The sequence below is a fragment of the Gopherus evgoodei genome, chromosome 5 (genome assembly GCF_007399415.2).
Source record: "Gopherus evgoodei ecotype Sinaloan lineage chromosome 5, rGopEvg1_v1.p, whole genome shotgun sequence".
NCBI classification, from domain to species: Eukaryota; Metazoa; Chordata; order Testudines; family Testudinidae; genus Gopherus; species Gopherus evgoodei.
The window spans coordinates 85,326,781-85,344,903 of NC_044326.1; the positions used below are offsets into that span (position 1 = coordinate 85,326,781).

General features: G+C 39.5%; 2 protein-coding genes across 4 annotated transcripts in view; one reads left to right on the plus strand and one right to left on the minus strand.

Moving 5' to 3' along the window:
- The window catches only part of LRBA (LPS responsive beige-like anchor protein), a 427,307-nt gene that overhangs the window by 301,126 nt on the left and 108,058 nt on the right, over positions 1 to 18,123 (plus strand). For all 3 annotated transcript variants that reach the window (XM_030563560.1, XM_030563562.1, XM_030563561.1), the window contains exons 39-40: positions 4,997 to 5,143; positions 7,785 to 7,921. In XM_030563560.1, the coding sequence (XP_030419420.1) occupies positions 4,997 to 5,143; positions 7,785 to 7,921 (284 nt within the window). The remainder of the gene's footprint in view (positions 1 to 4,996; positions 5,144 to 7,784; positions 7,922 to 18,123) is intronic.
- Positions 11,004 to 14,764, minus strand: MAB21L2 (mab-21 like 2). Its single transcript, XM_030563568.1, has one exon. The coding sequence runs from the start codon at positions 12,575 to 12,577 to the stop codon at positions 11,498 to 11,500; it is 1,080 nt and encodes a 359-aa protein (XP_030419428.1). The 5' UTR covers positions 12,578 to 14,764; the 3' UTR covers positions 11,004 to 11,497.

The window sequence follows — 18,123 nt, forward strand, 5'->3', positions numbered from 1 at the left end:
CACTATAATTGTGAAACTGACGTGAAACTGACCATGAATTAAAACAAAGCTGACTAGTCAAATTTCGTTATCTAAGCTCAAGTGAAAAAGAATCAAAAACATAAAAATAAAATGGTGCAAAAGAGCATTATATTTTCAATATTTCTTTTTAGCTAAGTGGTGGTGGTAGTGAAAGAGGGAGAAATTGCTTTTAAATTACTATTTTTTACATTAAATTATTTTAAATGGGTACTACCAGGCTAAACTTTTAAAAATTCTTTTTTTTTCAATTTGTCAGAAATCAACAACTTGACATTATCTGCTGTATAATACTTTCTGATGGTTTATCAAACTGATTTTTAAATTAAGTAGCTGCTAACTTTGAAGCATGGATATAAATGAGTGATAAACAAATAGTTCCAAAACCCCCAAGCCTAGTTTTATGAAAACTTGAAATTTGGCCAGCAACATAAGATAAATCAAGATTTTAGACCCCTATCCTTTAAGGAGCTCTGCTTCACTGAAGTCAATAAGGCTCCCTGCTTGCTTCAGAAATCTCCCTCCATAGAGCTCCTTGCTGGATCAGGGCTGTAGTATGGAGTGGGAGAGGAAAGAAAATTGATTTTAAATAATGGAATAATTACTGTGCCAGATAAGTATTATGCCAGTGGTCTGTTGTTTGCTGTACAAGACATAGAGACTATGCCTCTTGAGGTGTGTCTACACTACAAAGAAAAAGCTGTGGCTGGCCCACGCCAGCTTACTCAGACTGATGGGACTTGGGTTGCAGGGCTGTTTCATTGCAGTGTAGATTTCTGGGCTCGGGCTGCAGCCTGACCTCTGGGACCCTCCTACCTTGCATGGGTGGCCTCATTCTGAAAAGATGTAAGCATGTGTTTAGATCTGCAGGACAGAGGCCTAAGGTTCAAATTCTGCCAGGGAACTGCCAGTGGGTTACACGGATTTGCATTTGCAGATACCAAAGCAGGATTGGGGACCTAAATATGAAATCAAATGTAGCATGATACAACTTATTAAATTTTTACTTTGGGGAATGTTTTTCATTCATACTTCTAAAAAGATGTACTGTTAGAGAACACATCCTCCCCAAACACTTTTTTTTGCATGATCGAGAATGTTAGCTGCTGAAGGTAGACCATCATAATACTTTGAAGTGTCATTTGTTAGCATTTGACTAAACTGTGAAAACACAAATTTGCATGCACATGTATATGCATGTGGACGTGTGTGTGTATGTGCGCATGTATGCATAGATAGAATATATATATATCATGCTCTGTCTTGCACACACAAGTCTGATTTATACCTGTTGAGAGAGAACTAGAATGCTGCGTGTATAGATTTCATCTGTGTAATATATCTTGTCTGTGCACAATTACATAAATACATACACGTATGTGTACATTGTGTATGTGTATTTCTGTGTTCAGGTTAGCAGGGTGCTAACAGACAATGCTTTATTATATTCTGATTTTCTGCCTTCCAGCAACAAGCTTTTCTTTTATATTTATACGTATGCACGTGTATGTGTGTGTGTGTGTGTGTCTATGTGTATAGATAGATAGATATAGAAAGAGAGAGAGAGCGACAGCGGTAAGGAGAGATGACAAATGTTAAAATGCCCACAAGGACTAAAACAACAAATAGTCTCAAATCTTCAATTAATGCAATTCGCTTCAATAGTTTTCTTTTGGAGTATCCATAGTGATATATTTTAAATAATTATAATTAGCTTAGGTGAAAAAATTAAATCCAATGATTGGAAAAGAGATGATGGAAGGAAGAGTTAATTTCTACTTATCTGATCTACATTTAGAATTCCCCAGTCACTTTGATATGGAAAGTCCCTTGTTTACTTTATTTTTTGTAATGATAGTGAGAAAGAGTGGAGAAAACTTTAATAACTTGGCCAGAAATTACCTGATTTGTGTCTAAAAGTTGTACATACAGATCTTGAATTTCAGATTAACTCTTAAATGGACAACAGGTACATGGTTTATAAAATAACAGATAAAATTTAGCAGCATTTAAAAAAATGTTTCTTTTATTTTGTACTTGAGATAATTTTTTTCTAATTAAAAAATAAAATCGTCAACAGAGTACTATTATGCCATTGAGAATTGAATGCAAGTGCATGTGGTGTGCATTAGAATACTGTTGGTAATTTTACTGCTGCTAACTTAAAATCCTCCAGGGGGAGTTAATTACAGGAAAACCTTTCTAAATATCAGCTGCATATTTTCTGTGACAGGACTGTTTTCAACTCAGGTTGAACAATTCCAGAGTCTGAGTTTTCTTTAGTTATATGAACTGATATATTTTAATACAAAATGTTGTTTCATGAGGTGCAATACACTCAGTGTTTTCCAAGTAAACGAAATCTTATGCATAATATGGCAAAGCAATTTGGTCTGGAAGAAATTGTCATACAAAAGAGAAATAATTTCTAAATTGAATTTCCATTTTTTTTTAAACTGAAGGCCTAAACATAAAGTAGGTCTTTTTACTTTTCACTCAATTGGATAGTTTATTATTTGCAATGTATGTGTATATATTTACTTAAACACTTTAAGCCTTGGTATATTGCCACTAGGGATTGCGTTCTTCTGTAAATGTTTGCAGATTAAAGTTTTTTTAAAATAAGCCAGTGGACCCTCAAATCCTCTCTGGCAGTAATCAGAGAACGCAATGAGCAATGTGCTGAAGTAAGTTGATCATGATGTTAGGCATATGTTTCTTAAAAGACGTGTGGCCAGGTATTCTCTCATTTAATAATTTATTTTTAAGATTATATACAATTATGTGAATTTTCATAGTAAAAAACAATTGTATGATTGCACCACTATTTCCTACCTTAGTATCTGTATCTACAGCACAGAATACCTTTGATGTATAATGAACCCTTGCCTCCTATCTGTTGTCTCTGTTGAGCTTGAAATGTAAATAAATATATTTAATCATGGTAGTGTAGAGATGAAAAATAGTGCAGATGTTTCCCCCATAAAATTGGCATTTCCTTGGTGTATATTCTGTCCATTCCAAATAGAGAGGAGGGAAGAAAACTGTTTAAGACATGTTACAATTACATGTATTATCACACTGATTTAATGTTTGCTTAACTATGACATAAAATATTTAATTAGAAGTATAGCTTGAAATATGTTTTCTATTGGCGATGTTAAAGATGAGGCTGAGTTTTCATTTTTGGTTTTTATTCGGCATATTTAGTAATCCAGGCACGAACCTATTAACATCCTCTAGACTTTCAGAATTTGCGTCTTCTCTTTATAGCCCCTTTTGAAAGCAAGTGAGTGCACACTTCGGTAGAATTCTAAAAGTGATTTTTTTATTAACGTCTCACTCATCTCCGTGTCTGTAGGGCTGGGTGTGTCTGTCTAGTTAGTAACATTCGCATATAACTCTTTCAGCTCCTTATTTCCACTCATCCTATTACTAATGGAAAATATAGGAACCTGGCCTCTAGTTCTGCACTGAATTGGCAAACGGTTTTAAATGTTGTATATTAAGTTCGAGTTTAGTCATAATAAAATATGAAATTATAAGAATACTATTCACAAGGATTAGTTTGCAAGAAGATCTAAAATAAACTCTCCACCACAGTGACCCCTTCCAAGTGAAGCTCTGGAATAGCCGTGTGTCTCTTGCTGTTACTAGTTAGATTGGAATATTTTAAACGTTAGTAAGTCGCAGCTGTTTTGGAAGCTAATACCTAGTGTAGAGAAATTATTTCCATTAATTCTTTCTTGGGACGCCATCAGATGTAACTGTGCATTGAAAGCCTCTGGCAACACCGAGAGATTTCTGAAGTTTATTGACTTGCTGGCCCCAGCATTGTGCACACGCGAAGATCATATGCATGGCGGGCTAGCAAAAGTGTGTGTGTTGGTTTTGGGGGAAGAGAAAAGGAGAGATGTAAAGAAATGCAAATAAATAACCAAACAATCCACCCCATGTAAAGAATACAAGATCAAGGAGGCGCTGAATCGGGTTACGTTTAACAGGAAGATAAGGCGAACGTACGCTGTAAACTGTGTATTGGCTTTTGTCTTGAGCAAGTTTGTATCTGTAAAATGAACTCGTGTATTGCTGTTGTCACTGTCTAGAATAGATTTGCTGTTGTGTAGTGTGAGCAGACGCACGCGCACGCGCGCTCACTGGGAGCCTACGGGAGCCAGTCCCTAGTTCAGCTTCCCCCTGCCGGCCTGTCTCCAGCTGCCTCTCTTCTCTGCCTGGTTTCTTCACTTGCTGCTTTTTGCAGCGTGGAGACAGCAAGGCCAACCCCGGTCGACTCGCAGCAGTTTCCCTGTTGCGTTTACCCAAAGCTTTAGTTCACTGGCGGCGGCGGCTGCTGCTCTCGCTTCCAGTCAGCAGCGCTGGGGGGCTGGGAACAGGGCGCAGCAGGCTGGATCGCGGCTCGCGGGTTCACAATTGCGACCTGCTCCCGAAGCAGCCCCGGGAGGGGTTGCTGTTGTCGCCTCGACACTCCGGGTCAAATCGAGCCCCTGAGCTTTTAACGGAGACTCAATTGGTGCTAATGGGGAATTTTTCTTAAACTTGATGGCTCGACGTGGCCCTGTAATGGGCAAGGGAATTGTGCCCCTTTCCTGTTGGCCTTTCCTGAATCGGCGCTTAACATGTAGCATTTAAAGACAAGTTACTCTGCAGAATCTAGACCCATCTCCAGCAGAAAGATCCTCTTAACTTCTGGTGGTTTTCTCATCCCAAATTTTGGGAGGACTGAAACAGTGCTAAATACTGCAGAGATAGCCCCGTGTATTTCAAGGCAGGTTTAATAGGATTAAAACTAGCTCTGCTAGCCGCTTGTCCCCCTAATGTTAGAGGTTTAACGAAAGATTACCTCGCATACTTACTCCCAGCCAGTTTTCTCCTCTCTGATCTTCATTGCAAAAGGCTATTTTCCAATCACTGTTGCCTCTGAGAGCTGATAGACAGCAATGTTTCTCTTTCATTTCAGCTCCAGACGAAGACGTGCTTCTTAAAGGAAAGCAGTCCATCAAGAGTCAGGTTTTAGGAAATCAGAACTCGGAGAGTGAGATTCTCTTGGAAGGCGACGATGATACCTTGTCATCCATTGAGGAGAAAGATTTGGAGAACTTAATTGGTAACTTCAGCTGTCTCTTTGCTCCCCAGCTCCTCAGTTTCTGTACCCATTTAAATCTATTTTCATGCTTTTCTGCAGTGAGTAATCTTTTGGGATAGACAGTGATAGATGGTTCTTTCCCATAATTGAGTTAATGAAAGATAATTTTCTGTGTACCTCAAGGTTTGAGACTCAGCTTTAGCACACTAGTGAATTTTCCTTCTTCAGCTTTTATAACCCTATTGTTTTCACCACCGGAGTGTTTGTTTTGTTTTGTTTTTTATTTTATTTTTCCTAAGAAAGCATATGTAGAAAAGTAGCCTTTTTCATTAACAAGAGCTCCCCTTTTCTACTTCTGTCTAGTCCAAGTGCTCAAAACACTGGGGCTAATTGGCAATTTCATGTTATTTATAATTGGAGGCTTTAGATAGCTATATTTTTGAGTCATAAAAATATAGCTGATCAGTCACTTCTCTTTTGTTGAAGGGTCTGTTTACTGTATTAATAGTTCAACTCTTCTAATCTTTCTCCTCAGTCCCTTTCCCCCAAAAGTGTCTTCATAGCTGATGTTTTTTCCCCCCTGAAAATGGTCAGTTCTGTTAACTTGATTACTTTTACTGGGTTGGATGCAAGCCTCTTTGTTAGAGTTTGCAGTCAAAATGGAATAAACCTGCTTTTTTTTACCTGTCATGTTTAAATGGTAAACAATAGCTCCATATTCAGGGACTATAACTTCTAATTTAGCTCCATTTTTAAAAGAGTAACAGAGGCTTAAGTGAAAACTCAAAGTCCTTTGCACCATTCCACTTTACATGTGGATTTCTATGTGCGCTCATAATCCACATCCATTAAATTTACAGAAGAATGCCCCCCCAGTTAAATTCTGACTCACAGGAAGTGAATAAGTTATCAAAATGGAAGACGATACTATGTGAAGTAATTGGAAATTGTATTTGATGGCAATTCATTTACCCATTGTCTGAACTACATGCCACTTTTATTTTTTAGAACATTGAAAATATAGCCTCATGTTAAGGCCATATACTAATCAGTGAAATAAAATAGAAGTAATTGGAGCATAATGCAATTTTTTTAATAGAATCGGTTCCTGTCTATTGCTGGCCTCCTCCTCAACAGCCTTCTGCCCACTTCTTTCTCTTTTATTATGCATTGGTTGCTTCTAGTAATACATTCATACTGTAATAGAGGTGAAAGGGGAGTTTAATTATTTAATCTTGACAATGGCAATAGGATTAAGAAGTAATCCTCACTAATAAAGTGGTGTGGGTTAGAAATGAAGTGGAAATTGTCAGGGGTCTTCTACGGGACCTGGGTTGCCCCCGCTTCTGCAGCTGTCTGCTCGCCCTGTAATTGAATGTCTGAGAGCGATTGAAAAAATGTTATTTCTCCTCTGGATTACATGCTAATGTACAGAGGGCAAAGGGAGACAGCAAAAGAACACATAGCTGCTTATTTCAACCATTTGTGGGGATGAGCTTTGGGAAATCATGGCAGTTCTGCAACTATCTGATGCCCATCTGCAAACACAATGTATTTATACATTGGGAATAGAGGGCAAAGCTGCACTGATCTCGCAAGAGCATCTCTGCTATTGTCCTACTGGCACACATTAAGATTGATGCGAGATTAAAGACCATCATCCTCCTAACAATCGATGGAAATGACAATTCATCTGAGTTTTTTGGCAGTTATTCACCCATTGATTACCTGAACGTGTGTACCTCATTTATAGACACTTTATTAATTCAAAATTCTATGTGTCACTCTCATACTTTCAATTTTTTTACAAAGATTTATGACAGTGCTGCCACAAAGTAACTTAATTTCCCTCTCTCTTTTAATCAATTGGATAACAAATCTAACCTGTTTTCCCCTTGTATGTGTTCTCTTATATAATAGGTTGTGTGTTGTCAGATCTGTGCCGAGCCTATTGTTTTACTAGTAGTCTGATTTGTCTCTGTGATAAGCCCAGTGGTGATGTGATTATTCCAGTAAGAATTCATTCAGTTGGAAACCAATCCTCCAGCTGTTTACTCCCACAGTCCCCAAGCTACACTAACACTATCTGGAATCCTTGAACAGTATTTAACAATGGAATAGAAAGCATGTTAAAAACATTATACTTTACAATTCCTAGTATTGACTGTTTAATTTTAACAATAGATTTCCAGCATGCATGGGAGGGAACACATTTACAAGGTTAAGTCAGACAATTTTGAACCCAGACTGCTGTGTTCAATATTTTAGAATTTTATTGAAACCCGTTAAGTTCTTATTGCACACATTTGAAATTAAGATTTCAAGTCTTCACTTACTGTATTATTTATACCAGGAGGTATATGGCTGTGGTTTCAAAACTGAAATGTGTCAGAATAAAACTAAATGATCTAACAATAAACCCCCCTATGTGGCTTATGCATCAGTTGCAGCTGTAGCTGCTTTAGTGTTTGGCAATGAAGAGAGGTTGCAAGTCTGTGACATGTACTTTCTAGAGTAACAGTTTGCTTTTTTAAACTAAGATCTCTGGTGCTTTTTACCTTGTATTTTGAGGTTAGAAAACAAATAACCTATGCTTGTTTCTGTGCAAAGTTGTGTAATCTGTTTGGATGTTTTGATTATTGATATTTTGCTCCTTTGGCAGGTCCAGTTAGCCTGTGCACACCAGCACAGCTTGTGGCCCCCTCTGTAGTAGTGAAGGGCACTCTTTCCATCACCTCTTCTGAACTCTGCTTTGAGGTAGATGAAGAAGATCCCAGTTTTAAGAAAATCGACCCCAAGGTAAGAGATTGTTGACCTTCACCCTCTGGTGACAAATTACATGACCATTAATTCTCCATCCAACCTCCATTACCCCATAGGTCACAAATATTCCTGTTTTTCTAAGTTTGTGACTATGTGCATTAGCAAAGTTCATTTAAGTGGAGGGGACAAATCCAGCTCGGATGTTAATTAGCTTGTTGGAATAAAGCTCCAGGGAGGCATTCTAAATAAAGACATCTTGGATCACAAGGCCTGTGTGAATACTTAGAAAGTTCAACAAAACTGCTAGCTGAATCCTTTGTTTTACTTTCCTGTTTTTTAATGTAATACCAATATAACATAATACTCTGCTCGCTGCACTCTTTTGTAGTGCTTCTGTTTTCCGTTATTATAAGCAGATTTTACAGTGCATTGTATTATAATCAAGCAGAAAATGTTATTTCCCCTTTAAAATGTATTTGACTAGCCTTGTTAATATAACTTGAGTTACCTGAGTTAATTACCTGATTAGCAATATTTTATTTAAAATTAGATTCACTTTGCTGTAAAATTCACTGAAGGGGTTAACTTTCTCACACAGTATGAAATTAGAACTATTAAGATTGCACTTGAATGATCCTCATAATGTTAAAAAATAGTAACAGATGTGTGGGCTTCTTGCAAGACACATGCTCTTATTGTATTATAAACATGGAAAGAGTTAATGGATTTTACTATATTTATGTATTAAAACATTTACGTGGGGTGGAGTGCAGATAACTGGAACTATGAATTTATATGGGTACAGTAAATTAACTTTTCAGACCTTGGGTTTTGCCAAAATATCTTTGAAACAGTTTACAATATTATGAGGAGATTTGTAAACCTTTGAAATCTTTGCCTATTTTGTGAGTAATTATCTTTTAAAATATACTCTTTTGTTTGGCAAAAAAAATCAATATTCAATGCAAAACCACATAGTTAGCATTAATGTGTTAGTGTCCTTGCAATGTCAATCTAACATCTTCAGAGTCTTAAAAAGAAAAGTACTGATTCTATCTTTGTATGTGGGGGGAAAAAATCATGAGGCTCCACTGTTTTTTATTGTTCCATGTTTAGCATGTAGGATAATTTAGTACAGTTTGGAACGTTCACCACTGCACCCTGTTTCACTTACAGGGACTACCCTTAGTTAATCTGCTTTCTCTCTCTGGATGTGTGGTTGTTCTCACAAAGTGTAAATGGGCATTCTAGACCAATTGTACTTCTAAATCTGTAACAGGGAGATTGTTCTTGGATTCCTATAAGAAAGGCAGTCAGTCTATTGGTGTTTTGAGTTAGCCTGGGTGGGGGTGGGGAGGGAGTTAGGAGGTGGAATTCAGTTTTGTTTTTTAAAGACAGCTCCTTGATTTCCCATTGTGTAGTGGTCTAAATACTAATCCTATAATGCTTTTGTTTTAAAGACAAACACAGATACAATTTAACTTTCCTTTAATCATTGACACTTTCCCTGCCCCCACCTCAATTATCATAGGTTGATATCTGTAGCCAGTTTTGTAGAATATGCCCTTAAAAATCCCAATTCTGCATTTTCTTAGAATGCCTGTTTAATTAAGGAATCTTCATCTGTTTGATAAATTCAACTTCCTTGTATATTTGTCTGACCTACTGGGAAACAAAACATTGTGACAAGTTTTTGAAGCAAAACCTGCAATGGAGATAATATCAGTAGTGATAAGATCAGAGTTTATATTGTTACTCCAGAATTGTTTGTACAAGGACACGGTAGTCCTACAAGTACTGAGTTAAACCCATTTTGTCAGGTGAGCCAGGTTCAATGCTCAGAAAAGCTGTCTGCTTCTGTTGGATTTAAAAAGAAAAAGAAAAAGCAATGAAACATTTTAAGACTTTACAATCCCAGAAGTTTAGCTTTTTCATAATTTGAGCTGGTGAGAGTATGCAGGCGTAAATTTGCATGTAGAAATTAAAGACTATTTTACATAAGCATTTTATAGCGTTATTATGTGTATTCCGCTGTGATCACGACGTAGACTAGACAATTGTTTTCGAAGTGGCTTCAGTTTTACTTTATAGTTCCCTTTTAAGTTGTTTTAAAATTCTTTTTATTTAAAAACAAAGCCAACTCAAACTTTAAAGGCTATTTCTTTCCGGATCGCCCACAGAGAAGCGGAAGTAGTTCTTTGGATCAAGATTTTGCATCGGCCTGAATGGAGCATTTCAAATTGCTTTTCATGCCCTAACCAGCTTCAAAATATTTCGAGACGTTAAAGCAAATAATAAAAATTAATAATAAAAAAATCTCCCAGTAAAGTTTTAGAAATGTAAACCTTCTTCTTTAGAAAACTTGCAGCAAAACACTATGGCCGAAAATTAGGGGCAAATCAGCTAGCGTTCGTTTGAAAAAACAAAAACAACACAAACAAAAACCAACCTAGGTATAAAGAGGTCGAGTTGTTTGAACATAAAATTGGTTGGCTTCTTTTAAAAACGCATGTTTCCCCCTTTCCGGTGTATGCCGGTGCGCAGTGCTGCTGTGTTGCAGTTCTATGCTATACTTAAAAACCAGAGGAAACAAATTTTTGTTAGAAAAAATGTAATAGTTGCATTTAAGCTTGTTTATTATTCAGAGAAGATTTATACTTTTTTCATTTCAAAGTAAAACTGATCGTTGAATGACCCTTGTTTAATAAAGCAAATATCTAATGTATTTTTAAAGGACAAAATAGGAACGGACTGTGATATTTCACCAACTAAATTAAAAACAATAAAGTACTTTAAGGATTATATTATAGAAAAACTCCGCCCTACTCCTGTCAAAATTGTGCCGAAATGCTATGTGATGGTGCATATATTCCTAAAACTCTTAGAGAGTAAGTTTCAAGTGACAGAAAGCAAAGCAACCAAAGAATGAATGGGAATTATTTTTTCATTAAATACAGTCTATTTCTATTTTAATCGAAAACAACTGAAATAAACTTTAGAAAACGCTGATGAATTTATAGATAAAGCACCAGTTCAATATTGTGATTAATCTGCCTTTTATTTTTGTTTAATCCTTTTTCTCTGAAAGCCAAGAAAAATCTCTCTACTTGCCTGAATTTAAGAACAATTCACAAAAAAAGTCAATGTAAAGTTAAGTAATATTTTTATTACTGTTTTCAACAACTCAGTATGGGGCACAGTCTGACCTTGGCACTGAAATACATTTAACATCAGTAAAACTTTTTTAAAGAGAATTTTTTACATATAGTTAAATAATTTTTTCACTTGGTGACAACATTTAGGCAAACAAAAAGAATAAGAAAAGAATGACTATACATTTATTTGAAAATGTACCTTGCGCTTCGTTTGGATGATGGAAAGTCCGATCGCTTCTTTGTGTGACTTTTAAAAAATTCACATTGGAAGAAAAAAGGGGGAAGGGGAGTCTTTTCTTGTGCAACGAGATGATCGTTTTGGCTTTGTAAATGTCTGAGAGTTTTTAAATGCTTAATTGCAGGTGGGGTTTTGGATGTTTGTTTCGCCGCCTCTTTTGTTGTAGCTGATTAGTTTAAATAAAAGTTTTTAAATGGGTTTATCACTGTGTTGTTAACCCTATAGTTTGTCCAGGCTTTTGGGATTAGTGAGGATCTCCCTGGCTAGCCTCCAGGTCTGTTTGGCAGCGCTTTCCAGGGCTGAGTGCGGTTTGCCCTGAAAGAGGTCTAGGTTGGGCAGGAAGTAGTGGGGGCAGCGCCGGCATTGCAGGCAGGAGATGAGCTGCAGCAGGATCCCGTTCAGCCGGTCTCCCAGGCACGCCTCGTCCCAGTCGGTCTCCCGGGGGTGTTTCTCGCACTCGTACAGCAGCAGCGTCTTCATGTGGTAGTTGTTGAGCGGCTGGCCTGGCAGCTCCAAGTGCCGGTCCCGGAGGGTCTTCAGCACCGAGAGGCACTTGTTCCTGCAGCCGCCCATCAGCAACCGATTCTCGGCCTCGCCGAACTGCAGCACCCAGGCGTCGCTCTCGGCGGAGCTTTGCTTGCCGGTCAGCGAGTAGCACTCCTTGGAGAGCAGGTTGAAGCCTTCCGCCTTCACCTCGGCCACCCTGTTGGGGCCGGGCCAGGGGATGTGGGGCATGGGCCACTGCGCCGCGCTGCGCGGCCAGATCCCGGTGCACTTGAAGGCGGGCGTGATTTGCACCACGTAGCGCTCCCGGATGCGGAGCTTCACCTCGCTGGTGTCCGCGATCATCTTCACCACGTCCCGGTAGCTGCACTTGTCCACGGCTTGGGCCACTAGGGTCTGGAAGCGGGAGCGGATCTTGCGGGCCGACAGGTAGCCTGAGGCGGTGATGAACTCCACCCAGAGCGACATGCTGCGCTTGCGGCCGTCGCTCAGCTTGAGCACCGCGCAGCCGGGCAGGGAGCCGTCGTCCACGAAGTTGAAGACGCCCATCTGATTGAGGTAGAGCACCACCTCGAACTCGGTGGGCGAGATCACCTCCAGCCCCTCGTAGCGGGCATCGATCTCGCTCAGCGAGCTGATGAAGCGGGGCTCCTGCACCTCCACCTCCTTCAGCACGTCCGACACCACCTTGCACACCTCCCGGATGGTCTTGGCGATGGCCGCCTTGCGGGCCTGGCAGCGCTCCGTGTAGTATTTGTTGAGCTGGTACACCAGCTTAGCCTGGGCAGCGATCATGTTGGGGCACAGGTCCGGGCTGTAGACCGGGCTCTCGCAGTACGTTGAGGGATCCAATGCTTTAGCGGTGACTGCAGCTTTGAACAAGGCACCCGCCAAGTTGCAGCCCCCCAGCCCCCGCCACACGCACGCACTCCGCCCCTAAGACAAGTTAAGAAAATAGTGGGTGATGGTGGTGGTTTTAAAAAACAAGAACCATGCAGCTAGCAGCCGACGGGAATGGGGCGATGCGGGTGACGGAGGGGAAACCTTTGAAGTGCAAAGTTTGATGTGCCGCCTTTTCGGTGTGCTGGGGGGGGAGGGGGGCGGGAGCGTGTTGTATGCAGCAGCCTCTGCGCACAGCCACCCACCCTCCCACACGCAAATAGTTCAACAGTTCATTTAAAAACTTCTCTCCGGGACTCGCAGCGGATCTCCACAGCACAGCCGAGCAGTGGCGAAGTTGAAAACCGCACGCAATAAAAGAAGAATGCGAGAAATGCCAAGAGCGGAAGAGGGAAAACTCAGACCATGGCACCACCAGAGATGTGCATGAGTTTGGCTGCGTCTCTCGGCGACTGTCAAGGGATGTTGTTGATTTCCTTCTTCCTGCTGGAGGCGTTGACTGAACCCAGTTCTGGCTTTCTCTGTCTTCAGGCGTAGACTGCTGCCATTGGTCTGTGATCATTCATTCCTGTTCTTTAGTTTATATATATATAATTTTTTGCATAGACTGACTGAGCAGGGAGGGGTGCCCAGGATTTCTCCTCCTTCCCCCCCCCCCGACCCTTGAAACTGCACGTAGAGATTCTCACTTTCTGCGCCTCTCTTCCTCGGTGTGTGTGTGTGTCTCTGGATTTGCGGGAGTGTTGTTTAGTTTATGAATGGTCCCAGGGCCCTGCCGAAGGGGTGGAGTTCCAGATCCTACAATCGCCTTCTGAGCTGTCAGAGGGGCAGCCAATCACCGAGCAGTCTATGTGTATGTTGGATGCAGGGAAGCCGCCGCTACTGCATATGGGGAGGGGAGAGGGAAGAGGAGATATTAAGGAACATGCACAGAAGCGCGCGCACAAACAAACACACAGCAACCTCCCCATCAATAGACGGATAGAGGAAAAAGAGTATGGTCTATATGAGTAACTCGGTGTTGGAGTTGGCGGGAATTAAATAACTAGTGGGGGGGGGGGAGTGGCATTGATTCAGAAAGGTGTGCAGTCTGTGTATGCATCCTACAACGTCGTGCAAGAAAAAGATGCAACGAACTGCCTATGAGCTGAATCACTTTTACTTGGAAGCCTGATGGGGGGAAATTAAGTTTGCTTTTTCCTCCCGGTTGTTGCAAGGAGAAGTAGCAGTAATACTGGTGTCTTTTGAGGAAGGGGCGAGGGCGACTTGTGGTACTTTGCTGCAAACATAAATCTTCTTCCACTAACGTTGGTCTGCAGCAGTGAAAGTGAGTGTGTCACTGGAACAGAACAGTACACCTTGTTTTACTACTCCTCGTCAGATTAATTTAGATAAATCTTGTGCAATAAAGCTCTGCCCCCTTCTAAATAGCAGCATTGAACTATCTGAAATTGAAGCTTACGATATTTTTGCGAAAGTTTGTATTTTGTTTATAGTTACGCAGTTATGTATATGCAGTTTATATTAGAGTACAGAAACAACGCCAACTAATATCAATATAATTAATGGAGAAGTAGCTAAAATAAAAATATTTCTATTCCTTTAATTTTATTTTTGAAGTACAATAGTTCTGTTTAATATTATGTGTTCTTTGGGTGATATTTAGGTATATTTTCTTAACGAACTCCTACTTATACATTCTGTTTAGTACTGTGCAAATCAAGATCCCTTACACTGCTGATCTGCAGTTTACATTGAACCTATAAATGTGAGAAAAGTAGATTCTGTTTATCTCCAGACGTTTCTCAAATATTTTAAAGGTTACGTCAAAATTCGTTGCCTTATTCTTCCTATATTTCTGGAAACCTAGATTGACTATAAATATTGAACCTGGTCACTTAGGATTCTCAGTTTAAAAATTCTTAAACGTGGAAATTTTTTCGTTCTTTGGTTGTTTTGGTTTATCTGTTTCTTGGTTAGAATACAGAGACTGAGATTTAATAAAGTAAAATATCAGCCGTCTGTTTTTCGCGTGTATTTAAATTAAGAACATGTCTGTGAGCGATAATAAACCTATTGTATAAAATATGTATAGTGTACCCTGCTCTGGTACTGGTTACAACCTCTTCTTTCGAGATAAATCATCTTTTTATTGCCCGAAAGCAGCAGGATCATGCTGCTTGTGGTAGTTGTAGGCACCTTCTCCATCACCACCAATTCAACGTATTTTAGGAAGTTTTTGGGTGCGGAATCTCTGTCCTTTCATGCTGGTGACTGGATAAATGTGATTCGTACACGGAGATGCTTTTGGCTACTGGAGAGCTTACCAGATGCTTCAATCATGTGTTCCTCCCCTTCTCCACCCGATCTTCCTCACACTTGCACGGATTACAGATTTTTGGATCTGAAACAAACCCAGTAAAGGCGTCAAGCAGTGTAACTTTCAGGAAAGAAAGAAAGGGGAAAGAAAGGTTGGGTAGGTTATAGAAAACAAGTCCTAGAACTCGGATGAAGAAATTTATTTGGCTTTTTCAAGGACTCCCGGTAGTAGTTGTGTGTTTACGTATGAGAAAGTAATTCTCCACTCTGAAGCTTAGGTAGTTGACACCAAAGAGCCAAATCCACGATTTGGAGTCCGTAGTCCTGATGGAAAATGTAGTTTATTAATAAAAATAATAAAGGACTTTACAAATCAGTACATTTTTTCTTTAACTCATCCTGACGTAAGGCATATCATGTTAATTACCTAGCAGTGAGTAATTGTAGGGCAGGGCGCGAGGTGTGAGGGGGAGGGAAGAATATGAGGATGTCGCTTTGTTTCTCAGTTTATCTCGTGGCTTTTTTTATTAGTGGGGTGAATTTTAGAGGACCCCACACATAGTTCGGCTGCACCCCGTGAGCTTCTGCTCCTATTCCCAATAAATGAAAGGAGCGTTAAGAAATCCATTTAACAAACAAATGTCTTTCCTAAGCACTTTGTCGATTTCTTAGTTATCACACCGGGTTTTCCAGTAGCCGGTTCTCATGTTCCTTTTCCGACTCATTCCGCCTCATAGCTTTGCATCCTGATTCCATAAGCTTTGGCTGCTTGGGTAGGCGCCTCAGAATTCCAGCCCTGACCTCTTGCAGGGACTGTGTAGCCCAGAAATTAATGGTTCATGTGCCGAGTGTACGGGAGAAGTGACTGCCATCAGGTCGCCCCGCGGCTGCGGGAGGGAAAGGCACTTCTAGATTTTAAGGTTAAAAGAAGCCAGCGATTCCCCCCTTCTCTCTTTACTTTTTAAGGTGACTGATGATAAAAGGTTACTACTGTTTTGATTTAAAAACAATTCATTACCAATTTCCCTGTCTGGGGATCGAAGCTCTAGTAAATAATAAATCAGTTAAACAAAAGCCGACTCTAATTTATTGCTCGAGCACTAATTAGAAACATCATTTGAGCAATAAACTTAAACACTTCCAGCAAATAATGCACGTGAAATCCCTTTCTCCTGTGTCTTTGCTTTTGCGGCCGCATTGCATTAAGAGCCGCTTTATCTATGGCGGAATTTGCTCTTCCCGGGAATGAATAATTGAAGGGGGAAACAGTATCCGAGGAGGCTGTAATTGAAGAGCCCTTGTCACCTCTGCTTTTATGTATGTTAGTATAGAAGTCCATCAGCAGCTCCTTGATGATGTATAAAACGAAGTGGCAGCCCCTTGAAGAGCAGGAGATACTGTATTCTATTAAAAGGACTGAGTGTTTGTGCCTGAGAGAGAAACTCTCGAGGCTAAAAGCCACTTGAAGTCTTCAGACGGATTGATCTGTATTCTCTCGTTATAATCCGTCTCATCATACTTGAGTTAATGAGGCAGGGGAGGGGGTGATCTGATGGTCCTTGACAAATTCATTAGGGAGGCTGCGGGACATTTTATTTGACTGTTAAACATCGTGTTTGTTTGGTTTAGGCAGTGCCAACATCAGCATGCTGCTGCCTGGAGCAATAGTATTTGGCTAGCAGGAGCTTCTGTGAAGGATATTGGAAAGGGGACTTTGTCTGGAGATATTGCTCTTTTCTTTGCTCTCCCTCCCCATAGACATGTAAATAGTATATACAGTTTTAACATTTTTAATAACCATATGTTAATAATGTTCTTAAATTTAAGCACAAACAAAACCTTTGTGTATTTAAATATATTTGTCTAAACATATTGTGTGGGAGGATATGCATTATTTACAAATGTGAAGTTGTTTTTTTATAGAGCAGAAGAAACTGAGAGAAATCATTCTTACAGTAGAGAAAAATAACTAGAACGCAGAACCGGTAACACTTCCAACTTTTTACTGGATTATGATTTAATGTGCTTATTTTTGTTTGACTAGTCAGTTCATTAAAATAGCATAGCTTGCATATTTTAAAAGTCTTTCTATTTCTAAACAATTTATTTACAAGTTTACTTAATACAAAACTAAGAGTGTTTAATTTTAAGTGAAGAAAGACATTGACATGGTACTATGAAACTGTTTCTGATGTGAAAAACAAAGAGGTAGAAACAGGTGCTCACAAGAGGGATGAGAAGTATGTGTTTTGTGTGGGGAGTGTGAAAACACACACACACACACACACACACACACACACACACGACCAACTGGGATTTCACTAGGTAATGCTCTGTGAATATATTCCAGTTCTTTAATAGATATTGGCTTTGGATTTCCTGTCTATCCTTTGGTGTCAAGAAACCAGTTTTGGGGAAAATACTATAATTGACTTGCTCGTAGAACTTAAATTTTCTGATGCATTTTATATTTTGTTGAAGATCTGGCTCCAAACGTTCTCCGATAAAAGTGCTTTGCAGAAGAACTCTGTGCTTCCATTTATAGAAGAACTGTATGGGAAAAGAACTAATGCCCTTTGCCTGTCATTTTCATACATTCCTGCACTGCTGATGGAGCTTGAACTGCTGCAGGGAATGTATGGATTTAAAAAAAAATGATTCAGTAGTGCATATTGTGTTTCTCAACAGCAAAACCAAGCTAATGGTTATAGTAAATACTTCTATGGATCTGACAGCTATAATCCTGTTTACATTCTCGAGAATACAGTGTGCATCTCCCCTTTACAATTGTGGATTGGTTTCATTATCTGCTGATCTTTTGTAAGGACGTATTTACTAAGTTAACTGTAGTGCACTCTTTATGTGGAAGAACAAAAGGTGTTTAATTACTGCAGATATCATGTATGTAGCTCATCAGCCTTTAATGAACATATATAAATCTTATTTTGTAAACAGACTGGAAGATATGCTTGTTAAATAATGTATAAATGGCTATAAAAACTTAATTAGGGTACACTTGTGGATGGTGTGGCTTCCAAATATTTTTTAAATAACTTTTTTGAGTATATGTTCTTAACTGTCAAATCTTAAAATGTAAACAGAATACTTTGCATAATCTGGTG

Bases quoted from the DNA above. Each gene is read 5' to 3' on its own strand.
- MAB21L2 (XM_030563568.1), bottom strand. From the start codon at position 12,577: ATGATCGCTGCCCAGGCTAAGCTGGTGTACCAGCTCAACAAATACTAC.